The sequence below is a fragment of the Anarhichas minor genome, unplaced genomic scaffold, assembly GCF_050575085.1.
Source record: "Anarhichas minor isolate MPS153535 unplaced genomic scaffold, ASM5057508v1 ptg000007l, whole genome shotgun sequence".
In the NCBI taxonomy this organism is placed as follows: domain Eukaryota; kingdom Metazoa; phylum Chordata; class Actinopteri; order Perciformes; family Anarhichadidae; genus Anarhichas; species Anarhichas minor.
Genome location: NW_027466453.1, coordinates 11,955,945 through 11,973,735, shown reverse-complemented (window position 1 = coordinate 11,973,735; position 17,791 = coordinate 11,955,945). Strand labels below are relative to the sequence as shown.

The 17,791-nt window shown below is 42.3% G+C and overlaps 1 protein-coding gene across 1 annotated transcript; it reads right to left on the bottom strand.

Moving 5' to 3' along the window:
• Positions 1-8,628: 8,628 nt before the first annotated feature.
• gcgra (glucagon receptor a) lies at positions 8,629-17,383 on the bottom strand. Its single transcript, XM_076080124.1, has 13 exons — positions 17,330-17,383; positions 16,739-16,835; positions 15,525-15,632; positions 15,290-15,384; positions 15,049-15,143; positions 14,506-14,695; positions 12,920-13,079; positions 12,678-12,738; positions 12,048-12,117; positions 10,215-10,303; positions 9,957-10,101; positions 9,089-9,130; positions 8,629-8,994 (listed from the first exon to the last, which is right to left on the bottom strand). Exons 1-13 carry the CDS (start codon positions 17,381-17,383, stop codon positions 8,629-8,631), a joined length of 1,572 nt encoding a protein of 523 aa, XP_075936239.1.
• Between the last annotated feature and the right edge of the window lie 408 nt (positions 17,384-17,791).

Genomic DNA, 17,791 nt, shown 5'->3' with positions numbered 1-17,791 from the left:
AACTCTAAACATCAATTCCTCACAAAATTGCAAAGTGAATGGTGGACGCCGAATTGCTTGCTTGAATGTGTAGGAAAAAGGTAAAGTGGTCGGAATACCAATTGTGGAAAATGCATGAAAAACTGCTGAAGTAGAATGAATAGTTGGGACTGGGATGTCCATGAGAAGAGGGTATGATAGGAAAAGGCACTTTGCCTTAAAATGTCGTGTGTGTGTGTGTGTGTGTGTGTGGTTCTAAACATAAATGTGAGAAGTTAAACGGTTACAGTTTGCTTTACAACAGTTTTATTTTGGTCAATTCTTTACAGCCTGCTTCCTGCATTCACGCCTATGAAAAGAGAGACTTAGTCAAACTGGTTTTTGTTTGTTTTCATAGAACTTTTGCGTTCCCTCTTCGGATAAAACATTTGAACCATGCATCAATAACACGAACGATGAAGAAATAAATACAACCTGTACAGGCCAACCATGAGATGTTTCAATCAACTTAAGGAGCTGAGGCAGCTTTGCCCTTTGATTTAGTGGTCTGCAATTCAAAAATAATTTACTCCTTTAGGAGTTGTAGAAGTCCTGCAGCAAGTTCAACTTTTTCCACTTTAAATAAAGACTTTACTCGGTGAACTCTGCCCCATTTCCCTTTTGCTTCCACCCATCCTGAATTCCCTCAGCTGTGACTGCCACACAAGAGAGCGGAACATGAGTCCTGATTGAATGGACACTAATGAAACACCTGATTGCAGTATAACATCTGCGAGTGACCAATCTGCAGAGCCTCTCAGTAAGGCTTTCACTGCCTGCAACACTCCCCTTACCCAGAGCAGCCACCGGCACCGACGATTTAGTGTTCTCGTGGTACATCTGGTGCGGATTAATGAGCAGACGTGAATTCAAAGAAGGCAAGTTTATGTATTTAGCTGAAATCCAGCTGCTTTGTATGAGCAGACAGTCCAACTCCCAACAGGTATCATTAACTTGTTCGTTTCTGTGTTTACGTCTCCTACCAGGTGGGGTTTAGTGTTGCATCAGAAATTCACTCACCGGGCTGCCGGGTAAATGACTGTGCAGAGAGCCAAACAGACGGCTTTAATCTCCCCCGCAGTTCACTGGACTTGTCTCCACGGTGTGAAGCTGCATCATGAAGCAGAGCAGCGTGACGCTAATGTCGCCTCTCGCTCAACAGCCTCGATAAGTATACTTTAAGGCCCAGATGGAAATGACATGTATGTTCTCGCTAACTCTTCAGCAAGACCATCAAGGAGGCCATGAAACCGTGAGCAGCAAGTTACATTTGGTCCTTGAGGCGAGGCGGGGGTGTATCCACAGATGTGACACTGTAATAAGAAGGTCATAGTCCCATTAAGGGGGTCAAACAGATGTCAAGCTGTCCACTCTTTGGTCACAAGGCATATCGATTTCAGTAGGCTGGAAAATCCATTCGAGCCGGGGCGTTGCTGCTCAATTTTGGGGGTTTATCTTATAATGACGTGTACTTCACATCCAATTCAGAGCTTTTAATGATGTAATCTTTCATTCTGATGAGTAATGATACAGCTGAAATTCAATACTTAACAATTAGGATGATGTCACTTTATTGTGGTGTGAGCGTCATGAGTGTTGGCAGCAACTTGCAGGCTGACTGTAAGAGTATCTGTACTGTAGGCCCACTGTTCATTATTTACATATACGTACGACTTGAGCACAACAAGCTCAATTTTCAATTGTATTGTTAGTTGTACATAATGATGAAATGGTACATATTAAATTTTTAACCGTAAGAAACAAATAGTGGCATGTAAGTTTATTAAGGGAAGATTGTAACGGCACACAACCACGCTGTTTCAATTTGGTTTACAATGAAATAAAAGACGGACAGTTTAATATATCTGTGAAGAGTGAGTTAATTAAATAATCCATTTAATTACTATTAATTTCAATTACATCCTCACCAATGTCTGCATTAAAATTACATGTTTGACAAGCTTTTATCCTCTCACAAAAAGTGGTTTTTCAAAGAAACTCTCAACGTTTCTTTGAAAAACCACCTAATGGTCCCTGCTTTAATAGAGATGAATGTATCTTTTGAAAGGATACTTCCAGCTTTGAAAAAAACCCACTGAGGTGGTAAGTGCCTCTTAAGAAAACTCCAGGCGATTAGGGCTCCTGTCATTTTTCCAGAGAAACCATGAAAACCCGTTTCATGAGTGTGGCCTCCCAAACTCTTTGGGATGTTTTCCATATACCATCATTTCTAATTTACTGCAGCAAGCTTTTGTATTTCCGAGTACAGCATGTAATAATAATAACTACCCACAAATCTGGCTAAGTTGAAATGTGATGAAAAGCTGGGTCATGTGTTTTGCTCCAATGAAATGCATAAAGTACCCACATGCATAGTGTGGAATAAAATAAATGATGTCTGTGGCTTCCAATCATCCAACCAGGTAGGAAAGTCGGATAGGGAAGATAAGTTGACATAACATGAGATAATGTTGTGTTGGTGAAGATTAAATCAGGAAGAAGGAAAACATGGAAACATTCCTCTTTTCTACCTGATCTGACCTTTGAGACAAAGCTGACTCCTCGTTGCTGCTTCGACTCTGATGAAACGCAGCAGATGTGAAGTTGTTTACTGAGAAAGAAACAAGGATGACATTAATTACTGTCAGGCCACTGTGGAGGGTTCCCTCGCAGTATCAGGAAGCCTTATTGTCACTTGAAATTGTGCACACACTTTGTAGCTTCAACCTAAAACACGTGTTGTCCTTGGGCAATTCAGGATTTCCCTACCTGTCTGCACACATCTTCCATGTTGTCTTTTCATTGGTCAGAGAGTGTCTGGGGTGTTTCTGTTGTTGTTTTGTTTAAAATGTCAGGCTGATACAAATCAAATCTCTGGTCCACCACAGCTAAAACATATGCACTGATACTATATGCTACATCTACGCTATGCTACGTCTGACTGTATCGCATTAAAAACTGCTAAATGTCAGACTTGATACGTTGAGAATCATAATCATTGACATATTGTTTTTTGGCAATCTGTAATTATTTTCCTCACTGTTTCATAATTGCCATTATTATCTTGTCAATCAGAGTGAATGTCATATTAAGTGTATGGCCAAATTATGCATGGACAGATGTTGGAACACATAATCGAAGAAAATTACAGAAATGTCTTTAATAATAGCAGGATGAAAGCAATTGAAGGAACCATTTATAGCATGTGTTAAATAGTAGGGATTTCTGATGTAATATCTTCATCTATAGGCTGCCTCAAGTGTTGATGGAGTTTTGACCTCTATACAATTGCCGTTCTGTCACTGTCAGTCTGATTTGAGTAAATTGCTAAGAGTGCGGCTGGTATTTTTTATTTTTTATTCAAATTTCCTCTAGAAACGACAATCGAGCAGAGTAGACGAAAGTGCTTCTTACAATTAAACTGACATAACTGCTTGAATTATGATTGAAAGGTTGAGTGTTGAATCTGGACGTTTTTAGACGGTTGATACTTTTTGCTTTCAGTCAGAGCAAGTCAAGTCAAGCAGCTATCCTGATGTATAATGGGCCCCGTTAGAGCTGTTTCCCTTTGTCTCGAGACAAAGGGAAACAGCTCTAACATACCGACGCAACCGTGGTATCTTCTCATTTAACTCTCCGCCATTACCACAAATGCCATATTATTCCTTTCAAAGGGAAATTTGAATTGCCATTTCTACCGTGGGCTGTCAGCAACTGCTTTTTGTTTCCTTGGCAATTTTATCCGTACTGCTGAACACGAATGGTGCACTGAAAGCTGTTCTTTCAATCTTCCTTCCTGAGAGAAGCGTTTTTGCTATCGGACTCCCATCCTAACCTGTGAATTTACCCAGAGCCACGTCAGTCACTCTGCCTCAGTGCCTCCGCTCCAAACACCACGCTGTCTGAGATATTGAATTTATTCAACTTATTCTGCGTTTGATGGGCGATAATGTGATTGCACATTTAGTTGATTCAATTTGGCATGCTTGAGAACAGGCCATGCAGGGCTGTTGACAGACTATTAGGCCGTAGTGATGGGGGATCGCTCAGAGATGTGTGCGCGTGCGTAAGCTGAGAGGGTCTTCTTCATATTACATGCGGATGTAGTATGGTAGATTGGGTTGCTTCCACCCACAGTGTGTGTGCCCAGGGGACTCTGCTCTGCTTGAGAGGCACGATAACACGACCTCTCAAACACAGCTAATGAGCTCTAACAACCTGACTGATGAGGCTCGGACATTAACCCAATCAATGACTCTGGTCTCTCGTCTCTCTTCTACATTAGCAAATTATGGTAATTTATCTGAGGAAACGTTTGTGTGTAAGTTGTGCCACGCTTTCAGCGACCGAGACTAATAAATTTGTGCCAAACATTTGTTCTGAGGGGAGAATAAATCTGCTGGCCGAGTGGCAATGTTTCCGACATTGTTTGCTGATTGGCACAGTCGCTACGACTGTGGCTCAGAAGATCGGCGGTTCGATCCCCGCCTCTTCCAGTCCATGTCGATGGCAGGACACTTAACCCCAAATTGCTCCTGAAGGCTTTGCCGTTGGTGTGTGATTGAGTGTGAATGATTAGTTGGTTCGAAGTGGCACTTTGTATGGTAGCTTCTGCAATCAGTGTGTGAATGGGAGAATGACATGGAGTGTTAAAGCGCTTTGAGTTTTCACAAGACTAGAAAGGCGCTATACAAGTCCATTTACCATCACGGTCCATTTAATAGAGGCAATAACTTTTAGTTGACATCTTCATATATTCATTTAACATTAATCAGCCTACACACTGTATGTACTGTCTGCATTGAATTGTTTGTTTATCGGTCCAATTTGGATAAATAGATATCATCAATCGTCTTTTTAGGGAAACTCGACACACATTAACGTACTCAAGGACATATTTATTTATTTATTTATTTATATAGATATATATGTATACAAATAAATGGTTCTATTTATTGATTTTCCTAATGTTTTCATGTGAGTTTACGATAAGTCAAGAGGTTAAGTAAATGTTATAATGTAAACACTGGCTACCCTTAGAGACGATGTTTGCATGAGCTGCTCCAGACACCGACGGTGACCATGCTCGCTGTCTGTGTGGGTCATAAATGGGCGCTGCTTGGCGAGGTTGATTCATACAACAGTAAAATAGGCTGCATGGAGTTGAAAGGGATCAATCGTTAAACCGAGTAAGCAAAGATAAGCACCTAAAGTATGTAATAGTTTTCTGTGATTGTTTCCAAACAGCCAGTAGAAAATAATTGTTTACTTAAAATGACTTGTATTCACTTTGTGCTCTCTGTGACAGATTGAGAAATACCTTTTTACCAATTTAGACACCAGAAGTAATCTGAGAGCCCTGATATTACCTGCATGAATATAGCTTATAATATATACGGTATGTAAATTAGTTGAAGTACGTTTCAAACCAAAACACTGTCATATTTGCGTGCGCTGCATTAAGACATATAGAATGTAAGTAGCTTCATGACATGATGAGACATAATGGACGTTAAATATTTATCCACAAAGCCTCTGTGTACTGTGCGCCTCCAGCGGTGCCACGCTAAGATCCTGCTAAAGTGATGACTGCACGGGAGCCACGCGGTCGCCCTGAAAGCCTGTCAGGGAGAATCTGGACACAAGCCCAGTTCACAGGCCTCGGGGAGAAAACATAAACACTCCATTCTTTGACCCTTGTACATTATGTAGTGCAGAGAAAAGATGCCGTTTCCACCACTGGAACTTCTCACTCCGCAAGGACAATAATGGATGCTGCTCAACAACATCCTGTATTCAATGTATCCCGTGGTTTGCAGAAACGTAGAATGCCTTTTTTTTTATTTTCTTCTCTTGGCGACTCGGCTGGAAATAGTCAAGCAGATAAGCCGATGTAAATTGGTAAATTGGCTTGTTGGACAGAGCCTGGCTAGCTGCTGGAAGCAAGGGAGACAACGGGAAACAGCTCTTGCATACCGACGCGACCGTGGAATCTATCTTCTCATTTAACTCCCCGCCATTAAGCAAATTCGTCTAAAGCCGTCTAACATCACCAACAGGCCAAGAAAGTGGATCGGCCCACGCTCTCTCTTCTTTTATTTAAACATTATGCATGTGCACCAATAGAAAAGACACAGTCAAGTTAAAATACTCTTTCACATACATTGTAATTTATTCTTTTACCATTTGGACAAATATAAAAGCAGACACAATATATGATGAACAGCAAACACAAGTCAGCTTTTACTGATTAGTTCCTCACAGCGAATGTACTGTTTTAAGAGAAAATAAAGGGCAGCATTGTGATCTGGGCTCCTATAGAATACATTCAGACCGAACCACTTTGGTCCAGAAAGGGGAGTGACCCAAGCTGCTGGCTTCAAAAACATACATAGTGATGGTCACAGCTTAAAATACATGTATTAGTTTGAAATACAATTAGCAATATACTTTGACCATACATACATATATATATATATATATATATATATACTCTACTGAATACAATTTCACTCAAGGTGCACAACATTCCTTTGTTTCTGTGTCAGTATCCGAGCATTTCTCCCGCCCTGGAAAACGAGAAAAACACTGTAAATTCACCCTCGGGCAACAGCAGCGCCAGCGTGTGCATCATGCTCCCAGCTCAGTTATGAGTGTTGGACTGCTCTATTACAATCCTCAGCAGACGTTGATGAAAAATAGCCTCTTTTTTTTTTTTTACAGACTCAACGCCACCTGGCTGAAGTGTAAATGCACAGAGATGTTATCTGGATGACAAACATGCTGCCGTCGTGCTCTAATTTAGCTGTGAAACTACAAAATGACACCGAGAGTCGCTTCCATGATAAAATACAGAGCTGTGTCCTCCTTATGCCTCTATATAGGCATGACTTCTGGGAATGTCATGTGGTGCCATACTGTATATGCTAGAGTGGGACTGATAACCACCTCTGTGCTGTGTGAACCCAGTTGTACTGGTTCATATCATCAGCAGCCGACGATTCATCCAACATCCACAAATCTGGAATACTGAAGCCACACCCATTCATGCTCACCTGAAAAAATATACACATAGACAAATACAATATTGACAGCAATCAAATAAATCACCTGTTTAACACAAACACATATATATACACACACACACACACAGAGTTTACCAATTATAAATTAACGTTGTGCAAATAGTCATACATACACAGTCAAGTTCAGTTAGTTCTGGCAAAAGGTTTAGCAACTCAAAGACTAACGTTCTATAGGAGACGTCCTTTCTTTAAAAATCAATGCAACATATTCAGAAGCAAATGTACCGCTGCTAATTTGGGTTTCTTTGTCATTCGAGGTTTTGTTCTGCTTTCAGGGGACAGAGTTTTGTTCTAAGTGTCTAAGATTAGTCTGAATATTAAACACTGTACTGGATGCATCACTGACACAGGCTTTCTGATTTTCTGGCGTGTGCACAATGTAAATACTGATGGGAGGGCACTGCTTAAACCTATATTTAGACTTTTAAAAAAACACCTTTGCGCCAGAGTTGACATGTTGCTTTGAGTCACAGTGTTTGATTCATACTTTATGCATGTGTGGCTTTACAGGTCATGTCTATTAGTTGTGTATTTTTTTATCCTTTCTCCTATCAGCTGTCATCTCAATTGTTGAGTGGGCTACTGTGTAGAGCTTCATATAGTACGCCAGGGTGTGTGAGTCGGACAACATCTTGATAGCAAGGGGGAAAGGAAAACACATGTAATGGCACAGAACTGCAACTGTTCCCCTTGAAAACACACCTGGCACATAAACACAGTCACAACTGTAGACTCGGCAGTATCCAAGGTATAAAAAAAACCACATTTTTTTTATTGTAAAACACCTAGTCAAACGATGATCATTTTAAGCTATTCATAATTCACCCTTTCTCTTTACCTGCTTGAGCAGCACTGTGGTCACCTTACTGTACGAGCTACAGCCAGCAGAATGTTTCTTCTTTTCTGTACATTTTCATCAAAGTCAGTATAGACAAGAAATCATTTACAGATACAGGAGCAAAGGAAATAGAAAAGCCTCTGTTCCCTACCATCTACGTAGTTTTGGCCTTTTTTTTTTGTGTAGGCAGTTCAATATCCAGTTTGTCTTAAACCTCCAGTACCGCAAAAACACACATTTGATACACAGCACAAAGTAAAGTAGAGGCTCAAGCAATGACCCTGTTTTTTTTTTTGTTGTTGTCGTCTTGTTTTGTTGCAATTTGAGGTTTTTCTTTTTTTTTTAATTATTATTTTGCATGGCTGATCTGCCTTGAGATGCTGCATTGTTCAACATGCAGCAGTTCCTTTCGCAGTCCGACAAACATCTACAGGAATCCATTCACGAGGCTCACATCACATTAGACTTCTCAGCGTGGGAGTCTGCCGTATTATTCTCCGTTCTCAGGCTGTGGAGAGGGCCGAGTGCCACTTGGCCTTCAGGTGACATCGGCCTCTGGACTAAGACCGCTTTGACGGATGAGTCAGCCCGGCTCTTCACAACCACCCAGGGCAGTATGTCAGAGCCAGATGAGAGCTCAAGGCCCTCCAACATTCCTCCTCATCATGTTCTTGTTCACAGCTCCTCTCAAAGGTGGCTCTCCACGTTCTCTCTCTGACCCTCGTAACACTGCACCTTGTCCGTAAGGCTGATGTCCTCCAGTAGTGTGCAGCTGCTGATGGTTCCCTCGTGAATGGGTGAGGCGCACCGACTTGCCCCCTTACTGCTGACCCCACCGTTGTGGCATCCAGCCACAAGCATGTGCGTCTCCTCGGGGCTGCAGACCGGGGACGAGGTTTTGGCGATGTCCGGGAGATGAGGCAGTCGGGAGACGTGGTTCAACAGGCTAGCTGTCTTGGTGTTGGGGGTATTGCTGTAGGTGTGGCGGTACTCCTCCTCGATGTTCCTCCCTAGCTTCCAGCGCTTCCACTTCTTCAGGATCTCTGACTGCACCTGAGGAGAGGATGGAGACAAAAGCGGATGTTATTAATGCGATAACGGGGGAAAGGTCATTTTTTGTTTTTGTCACAGAAATGAGGAGACTCACTTCTTTGTTGACGAAGCAGTACAAGATGGCCACCAAGAGACCCTGTGGAGACAAAATAATGTGAGTGAATATTGTAGCGGTCATGAGTTAATGAGGAACTAACTCAGTATTGGTTGACAATCCAATGTGTTGCTGTGCATCAATGCGTGCAATCACATGCATGTCACATTATCTCCTGTTGTCTTTGAAGACAGACTTTGTCTTATGGTCTCTCGCTGTTTCTTTTTTAATCAAGGTGTTTCCCGTGTCTATATTTGACACACGTCTTCTGTGTCCCCGTATCGAAAAGGTCACTGTCACTGTGTCGCTGTGTGCCACAGCCATGTAGCAGCACAGACAGCTCATTATGTTAATGTGAATCCTCCTGACACATGAGTGAATACAGCACTTCTCAGTTGTCTGGGGAAAGGCAAACCCAGACATGAAGCAACATCTGTATCGCTGAAAACAACTAATCTGAAATGACACTGAGACAAGATGAAAGCATGAATTTTTACTGTTCATTTGGTGTCGAATGAATTATGAGATTTGTATTTGATTAGGAGATAAATGTAATCTTCAGCTGCAGCTGTCGTCTAATTAATCTTGTTAAGATTGATTCAAGCTGGAGAACAATGGCCGTGCTTTGAACTTCCTGTTTTGCCATGTCTTACCCCTTTATCTCACATCTCTCCCCAGAACACATTGTTGCTTCCGCTTTTATTTTTTGACTCGGTGCAGAAAGGAAATTATTAACCATAAAATGCCTCATCAATGTCTCAACTCTCACTCGAAACCCCTGATCTAAGCTGACTGTTGACGCTGAATTCTTTCATGAATGGGGTGGTTGTTGTGAAAATTACAATAGAGGCGTTGGTTCAAGTCTAACCTGGAAGGAGGAGAAGAAGAGGTCGCTGAAGAGCTTGGTGAGACGCAGTCCGATGGTGGCCTTTGTGGACTCGTCCGTGACAAAGATGAAGACCACCTGATGGATGCCCAGCAGAGGGATCAGGGTTAGAGTCGACTTAGCCAACCTGAGATGGACGGGGATGAGACACAAAAAGAGAGGGAGGACAGAATAAGTGGAGAGAATTTTCTAATGTAAAGAGCAAAAAATAAATAAAATGTTTTTGACGTTTGAACTCACCTGAATTTGTAATCTGTGTATCTCATTTGGTGCGCTCGAAGTTTTGACACAAGAATTTTGATGATGTGGATAAAGATGAGGAAGTTGATCTGTAAAAGACGGAGACATTTATAGTGTTTATAGTAACTGATTAATTGCATGATAAAGGTTTTATGTGCAAAGGTTTTGAAACATTGTCTCGCTGAAAATTCGGCTGCAAAAACATTTGAGGTGTACAGTTTTGACTGCTTTGCTGCTCAAAGCATTGAAAAATCACACTTGAAAAATTCAACAGCGATACGTTTCTCCAGAAACTAAGCATAATCCGCATACTACCACATACTGTACATGCAAAAAAGTATTTCCAATGAGAACTATCCAAACTTTTTGCAGGTAAAACCACAACTATCTGCAAGGATAAATCACAAAAAAAACCTGTTTTTCGCTTTCCACTATTGGTATTAGAGTGCAGTGATATCAAGGAACGCTTTCATAGCAGCTGGCATTTCAAGAACGGCAGGAGTTCCTCTAATGAAAATCACTCATTTTGTGACCTTTACAATTAAGATGTTATTGGTAATTTGCAGATGCCCGAACAAAGGAAGTGAAAGGACATAATGCACATACAGTGCAGTCATATGTCCAGACATGTTGTGATTATTATAAACAGTTTTTGTTCAGTAAAAATGATATAAACTCAAAATAAGACAAATACGTACCACTTTGCAAGTTTCATGATAGATGGTACGCATGCTGTTGATTTAACCACTATATATACTTTATATGCATACACTGCAATGCGTACAGTATCTAACTCGTCAAACGCCGTCGCTTGGTCAGTGGCCCTAAGCTTCATCTACGTACCCTCTCCAGCGTCGGTTTTGGACGTGTCAGGGAGGGCATGTCAGTTTGCATTAGTTACATGCACAGCGTCTTTTCAAAATAAACTGACGTCTTTTCAGGGAGGTAGGCTGAGGCAACAAAACCCCTTAGGCTCAGGAAAGGAGCGTAGTTGATGTGATCTTGACTGACTAATGACTCGCATCACTACAGAGTGACGAACGACTCATGTAACTAACGAGTGATGTGTCAACGTGTACTTTTGGTTTCATCTGGGATCTCCTGGACCAAAGTCCTGTGTTTGTTTGACCCACCCCTCCAAACCGCCTCACAATAACAAAATCACATGTTCTTGCAGAGGCATACACGTGAGTGTAGTTTTCTACCGATGTGCACCTTGAACATGGTGGGATCAGGGTAAAGAGGGAAACACTGGAATGGGAAGCAGCCCTCCCGTCCCTGCGACAACTCAAACACAGGAATTCCTGTGAGATACAGGCCACTTAGCAGGAAGATTAATGCATGGAAAATGCCGGGATGTCTGTGTAACTGGGCTGACGTTAGAGCAAAGACAAATCTGACTTATATAAAAGTTAAGAACGGACCTCTGCAGAGCACACCTTCAATAAAGGCCTGGTCACGGTATGGAAAGGGGTTAGCTACACTAGCAAAAATGTAATTTCCTTAATCCAAAAACATTTGTCTCGTAAGATGTTTTCCAGATGTTTGGCCTAAAGCATAGACAGCCTTTTACATTTCATGAATAAATGAAGTGTTAAATATTGAATAGTGTATGGATGGAAAAAGTGGAAACGGTGGAGTGGTAAATATGAAGGATTTTAGAGTGTATGCACTTTTTTTGTCAATGCAAAAATGAATAAACAACTTATGTGGCACTTTGGATTCAAATGGTTAGGAAACGGCATATCATAAGGAAAAAGGAGGGAACGTAATGGTTAAAAAAAACAAAAACAGGAGGCTGCAACAGAGTGAGAGCAAGGAAGGGGACATTACCACAACTGCCAGCAGAATTGGGGAACGGATGATCCACCAGTAATTCATGTTTATATTTTGTCCCCAGCACCTGAAAAAGAAAATCACAAAGGACAGATCAGTGTAGGAAACCAGAAACGCCTCACATGCTGTCAAACATGGCTCACTCTGAAACACATGTCACTACACTGTTTTACAACTCAGAAAGCTGCTGATGAAATGTGACGGCCCCATGATGGGATTTTAAAACGTTACGTAGCATCACGCTGTGTCGGCGGTTTAGAAAGTGCAGCTTTAAGATCCCTTTCGCCCCCATTTGCTGCTTAAGAGTGCACTCCAGATCCTAAGTGTGGGTACATGAAATATTAAAAACACGTCGACACTGCTGTTCTGACACAAAAAGTGCTTCTGTGAAAAGTTTAGGTGCAGCCAACTCCTCGTGTGGTAATTCAGCGTTAAATTGTCCGCAAGCTGGTGAGTATCAACAATCATATGTTTAAGAGAAAGAACACCTGCCAGATTTATTTTCAGATATGAGGTTCTGTCAACACATGTGAGCTAAAATGTCAAATGTTTGGCAATGTCCGACAGCAGCTACAGATGGAAGACGTGAGTGAATAGAGAGAGAGAGGGAGCGTTGTGGAAACTTACTCTTGATTTTCATAAAGGTGTTTAGCTATCATCCAGGGCACGAGGAATATTAACGGGGTGCCTGTAAAGAAATGAGAGCCGTCTAAATGCAAAGCAGTCATTTTGTCCACCAGCGTTTTCAGCCTTTTACATTCAATCACACATTTTAATTCATCCGCTCTCATTTCATTTCCTTTCATGCAAAAAGTACCACTTCAGCACATAATGCATAACCTTCCACGTCCCCTTAACCGCCAGCTCACCCCAGCCAATGCACAGGTAGATTTTGAAGTAGTTCCTCTCTGTAAACACGGTGATGACCAGCAGGTTGTGGAGGTAGATGCCTTCCACCAGCAGCCAGTAGCTGTTGGCCATGATGCTGTACTGCATCATCACCATGGCGATGCGACAGTTAACCGCTGTCTGCAAGACAGCAGCGAGGTTCATTTCCACAAGCGAATAAAATACATCAAAGCGGTCTGATGATGAACATTTTTGAGGAAGAGTGATGTGAATGGTGAGATCAGTGCTGCAGCAGATGGGAGCCCCTTCTGCCGCCAGGACTCAGACGTTGTGCCGACAGACATGAGATTGTACAACAGCAGCCACTTCAGCCAGCTGTGACCCCCGAACACTAGCTGTACTCTTATACAGGTCATAATTATGGCTGCACATATCCAGGCCATGTTGGACCTTATGTAGTGTTATTATGTACATGTTTTATAGGGTACACGATGGCTACATCAAGTCATCAGCGTAAAAATGCATGCTTTGAGGCAGACCTTGGCCCAGATACGGAATAAAATATTTAAAACATGAATTTGCAGCATTGTGCAGCGTTGAGAGCTTTATGGTTTTGTTCTGTTTGGCATTGTCGGAATTCGTAGGCACCGTATGAGAATGACTGGAGTGAGAAGGGAGGGGAGTGAGAAGGGAGGGTAAATTATTATGCTTCAGTTTTTAAACTTGCAAAACTCTCCCCATAATATCTCAAGTACATTTGGTGTCATGCACTGAGTTCCAAATCACATGCTTTTTCTTTTTTCTTTCAGTACGTACCTGCAGCTTACCTTACAAAGTGCGTACTGTTGCATGCAGTATGCGTTCAATTGAGACAAACCACTTTGTCACAACATTGCAACTTTGACCTTCTTGCTCATATGTCTGCTGTGCAGAGGATTGTGGGTCAGAATGGCCAGAAAACCCAACTTGCTTGCATACTGCAAAATGTGACCGAATTCAGTGGTACATTCTAGTATTTTTGTCAAACTGCGTTTGACATACTATGTATAGAGACACACTAAATCTTTTTCTGGCATACTCTATATACTATTGGAACGCACAAACTGTCTTTCTATTTTGTTTAGTCTGTTTTCTGTTTTACTTTGAAAGTTCACTCCTCATCTGTGGTGTTTGGATTTACATCCCGTCGTCTTTGTGAGTTTTCCGCCCTGATCAGTTTAACTTGTTCCTCATTGGTCCTGCATTCACCTCACCTTCTGCTCAGCTGAGCTCACTTCCCTTGTTAATGTCACTATACCACCTCAGTTTCTTTTCTTCTTTGTCGGGTTGTCTTTCGTTGCTGTGAGGGGTTTTCCTTTGCCTGCACCTGCCAGCTTTACTTACCTGCCTGTGTGAATCGGGAAGCTTTTTGGGCTATTTAAATATCATCACTGAGTCTGTCAGTCTCTGCATTCTGGGCCTCCCCTGCCTGTCCTGCCCCCTGCACCGTGACATTTGGAGTGTTAAACAATCTCAACTCTCCCAAAAAAGACTCATACCCTCCCCTTTGCAAAAATAAAGACAAAGTACATAAGTCTGTAAAACACTCCCCTTTATGACAACTGACCTCATTGTTGACCAGCAGCTCCACTGGAGGCATAGATGCCCGTGGGAATCCCTGCTCCTGGTCACTGCTGAGGTCCTGCGACGTGACGTTGGCCTCCATCAGAGCGTCTTTGATGAGGATAGACAGCGCTCGCAGGATGAAGGAGGCAAACAGATTCATGTGGATGTTGTTCCTCATGCAGTGCAGTTTCCTGATGAATGAGAGGCTTTAATGCTTTCACCCCAATCATTCCAAGATCAACTAAATTACAATGCAGCTTTCCATTTAAAGTAATACTTTGAGATTTAGGGATATATGGTCATTTACTATCTCACCCTGTGTTGGATGAGGATTTCAAATATAAATCTACAGCCAGCAGCTGTCATTGTATCAATCATATCATCCAACTCTCCACCAGAGAGTGAAGAAGTGCATTTCTACCTACTCATTTAAATGTAATTGTTCCACTCCCCGTTGTGTTTGATGCAGATCAACTATATCTAATTATTTCCTGATATTTTACTCCATTTCTTAGAAATTAGTCCAACCAAAAATCCTTATTACCTGAAAAATATGAGGATGCCAAGCGCCAACACCAAAGCCACCAGTGATAAGGAATAGCCCACAGTGTACATGATCCGAATATGGCCATAGTACTGCTGCAAATTAAAACGCAGACGAACACATAGACTTTTGTTTCCTTTATTTGAGAGGGGAAGTTTCAGTTTTAACAGTAACATTGCACCTAATATTTGATCTTTAAAAAAGTTATTAGTATGTCTAATGCAAGAGAGATATTTCTTACCAGACTTGGATCATTAGAGTCACACTCGCTGGTATTCTTCATTGTCACCCACTGGCCGTTTGCATCACACTCCTGATACACCATGCCGTGTTGAACTAAGCACAAACACAGACAGACACAGCTTCAAGTCAAGTCCAGTCATCACGGACAGCTGTCTTTCTCTGCAGGATATTTCAAAGTACTCTGCAGCAACACGACAGTACAGCGTGTATCCGCTGACCCTCGTGTCTCTTACCTTCATGGTGCCACGGCAAATACCAAGGACACGACACACTGACGGTGGTGTTGGGGAGTCCATCGGGCCAACAGGCGTAATTGTCAAATTCCCTGTTGCACACGACGCCTGGGAATAAAACCAAACAAACATGAAATATGGGTAATTCTTTTCATACAATCGCAGCCCTTACACACTATGTCTGTGTCTGTGGTCTAGAGAGGTCTAAGTCGTGGAATAACGTCTCTGAAGTGATGGCTTCTGGTGGCCAACATCTGTACACATCTTGGTCTTTTCATCTTGACTTCAGAGTGAAGTCCTCCATCAATGACCTTCTGCTTTAACACACCTTTCATCTTCTCAACGCAGGATGTAAACAGTACCGGCTGTTGGTGTATAGAAAGTTGGATGATCAGCTCCTGCTATACTTCGCTGTCACACTCATGCGGTGACAGGACCGGTGTATGAGTGCCACGGATATGTGATCTCATGTGAAGTGTGGGAAGCAGCCTTTTTGAAAGTTGGAGCATCACTGTTCTCCATCTCTATCCCACAAGCTCACAGACTATAATGCAACTGAAGGGCATGTAGTTAAACGCTGTTGATGGAGTGAGCTGGAGCCAGAAAGCAGAGAGTGTGGTGCGGCAAATAGAAAACTGGGAGCCGCTGCAAGCAGAGTGATTATTCAATGGTTTGAGCAGGGAGTGTAAATTGCCGCCGCTCCGTCCGGTGACACCGCAACCTAACCATTACCAGCTCTACTGCCTTAGATAGTTTACACTGCATCGCAAGGTGATGGTAAATGCTGTTTATATATAAAAAATGGAATGTCTTTCGTATTTACCTTCTCAGAAATGTTGTCAGAGCACCAAAAATTATTAAGGAATCGTAGTTTATCATTATGTTGCACTTTGTTTCGTCTCTGGATAAGAACCTTAATACCTACAATTATTATTGAGTGCTGATGGGGTGCCAGTGTCGTTAAAGCAACAATTACATTTTTTACTCACATGAAAGTTGTCACTCATATTGACAAACCCACTGACAATTATTTGACCTAAGACAGTCTCCACCAAAACTAAAAAGTAGAGTAAATGTTGGACTTTAATTCATCAGGTGGCCAGACACGCCACTCCAAATGAATGTTTATGAATTGCTCCAAATCTGCTGGATGTGTAAATAGACAACTGCAGGCTCAAAAGTTTTAAAAGTGAGTTACAGTATTTTTAGCTCACCGGTACTTGGCAGCTCTCGGCTGTTGTTGCGATCACACTCTTCCATGTACAACTTCCAACTCTCCTTCAGCTTATCCAGAGACGCAGCAGGAGACACCTAAGGAAACGGTGCCCACCCAACAAAACAGTCACATGAGGAAGGCCTGTTATTCTGTATTGATGCAGTGTGAGGCAATTGGGCAAGAAACGCGCCGAGAATGTGGGCTCCACACAAACCATGAAGACAAAGCAGGTACATTAAATGAATTGGCATTCATTTGTTTCACTTCACTGCATATATACAGTAGCTGTAAACAACCCATTCTCAAGACACTGTGTCCCACTCTAATGTGTTGTCTGCATGGGGGGTCTTGTGCTCCTGTATGGACGGGCTGATCTACACACTGTAATACTCATGTGATTAAAATCAACAAGGACAGACAGTTTGTTTTGGCTTCCACACCACGACTCTAAAGAAACAACACCCACCCCCACACTGTAAAGGCCAATGATTAATGGCAGTTCACAGACTTATGTGGATGCTGTTTACTTCTGGGATAAATCTGTATGTGTGTGTGTGTGTGTGTATGCGTGCGCGCTCTCAGGACTTACCTCAATGCTGCAGGAGACAATCAGCATTGCCGAAAAAAGGAACAGCCGTGACATCCCTGATTCCTGCTGTTGGTGCTGGGAGGGGATACTGCAGGACGGGGAAGGGTTTTCACCTCATAAGGGGGCTTATCTACGCTCGCCACACTGCCTGGATGACACAGAGACACGCAATCCATCAAAGCTCATTGCAAACACACCACTCATTAGCTCGGCTCAACTTGGCCTCGCGAAACAAGAGGACCAAAACAGGAAAAGGTTGGGTCAGAATTACAACAATAATCAAGCCACGGTTAGCAAAGTGGACTAGTCGGAACGAGACATGTCCAGAACATCAAACACGTGGCAAAAATGCTGTTTGTCCCATCAATAAGACAGCTGAGGCTCAGCAGAGCTGCACCCATGCAGGAAGTCACAGTCGGCTGCTGTCCGCCTTCATCTTTAAGCCTGTCAGTGTTTGATCGA

What these genes read in the sequence shown, in the direction of transcription:
- gcgra (XM_076080124.1), bottom strand. Translation starts at nt 17,383, where the DNA reads ATGTCACGGCTGTTCCTTTTTTCGGCAATGCTGATTGTCTCCTGCAGC. An exon ending in TTGTCTCCTGCAGCATTGAG is followed by an intron (nt 16,836 to 17,329) that starts GTAAGTCCTGAG and finishes CCGTTTCCTTAG; the next exon opens with GTGTCTCCTGCTGCGTCTCT. An exon ending in CCGAGAGCTGCCAAGTACCG is followed by an intron (nt 15,633 to 16,738) that starts GTGAGCTAAAAA and finishes TTTTATTCCCAG; the next exon opens with GCGTCGTGTGCAACAGGGAA.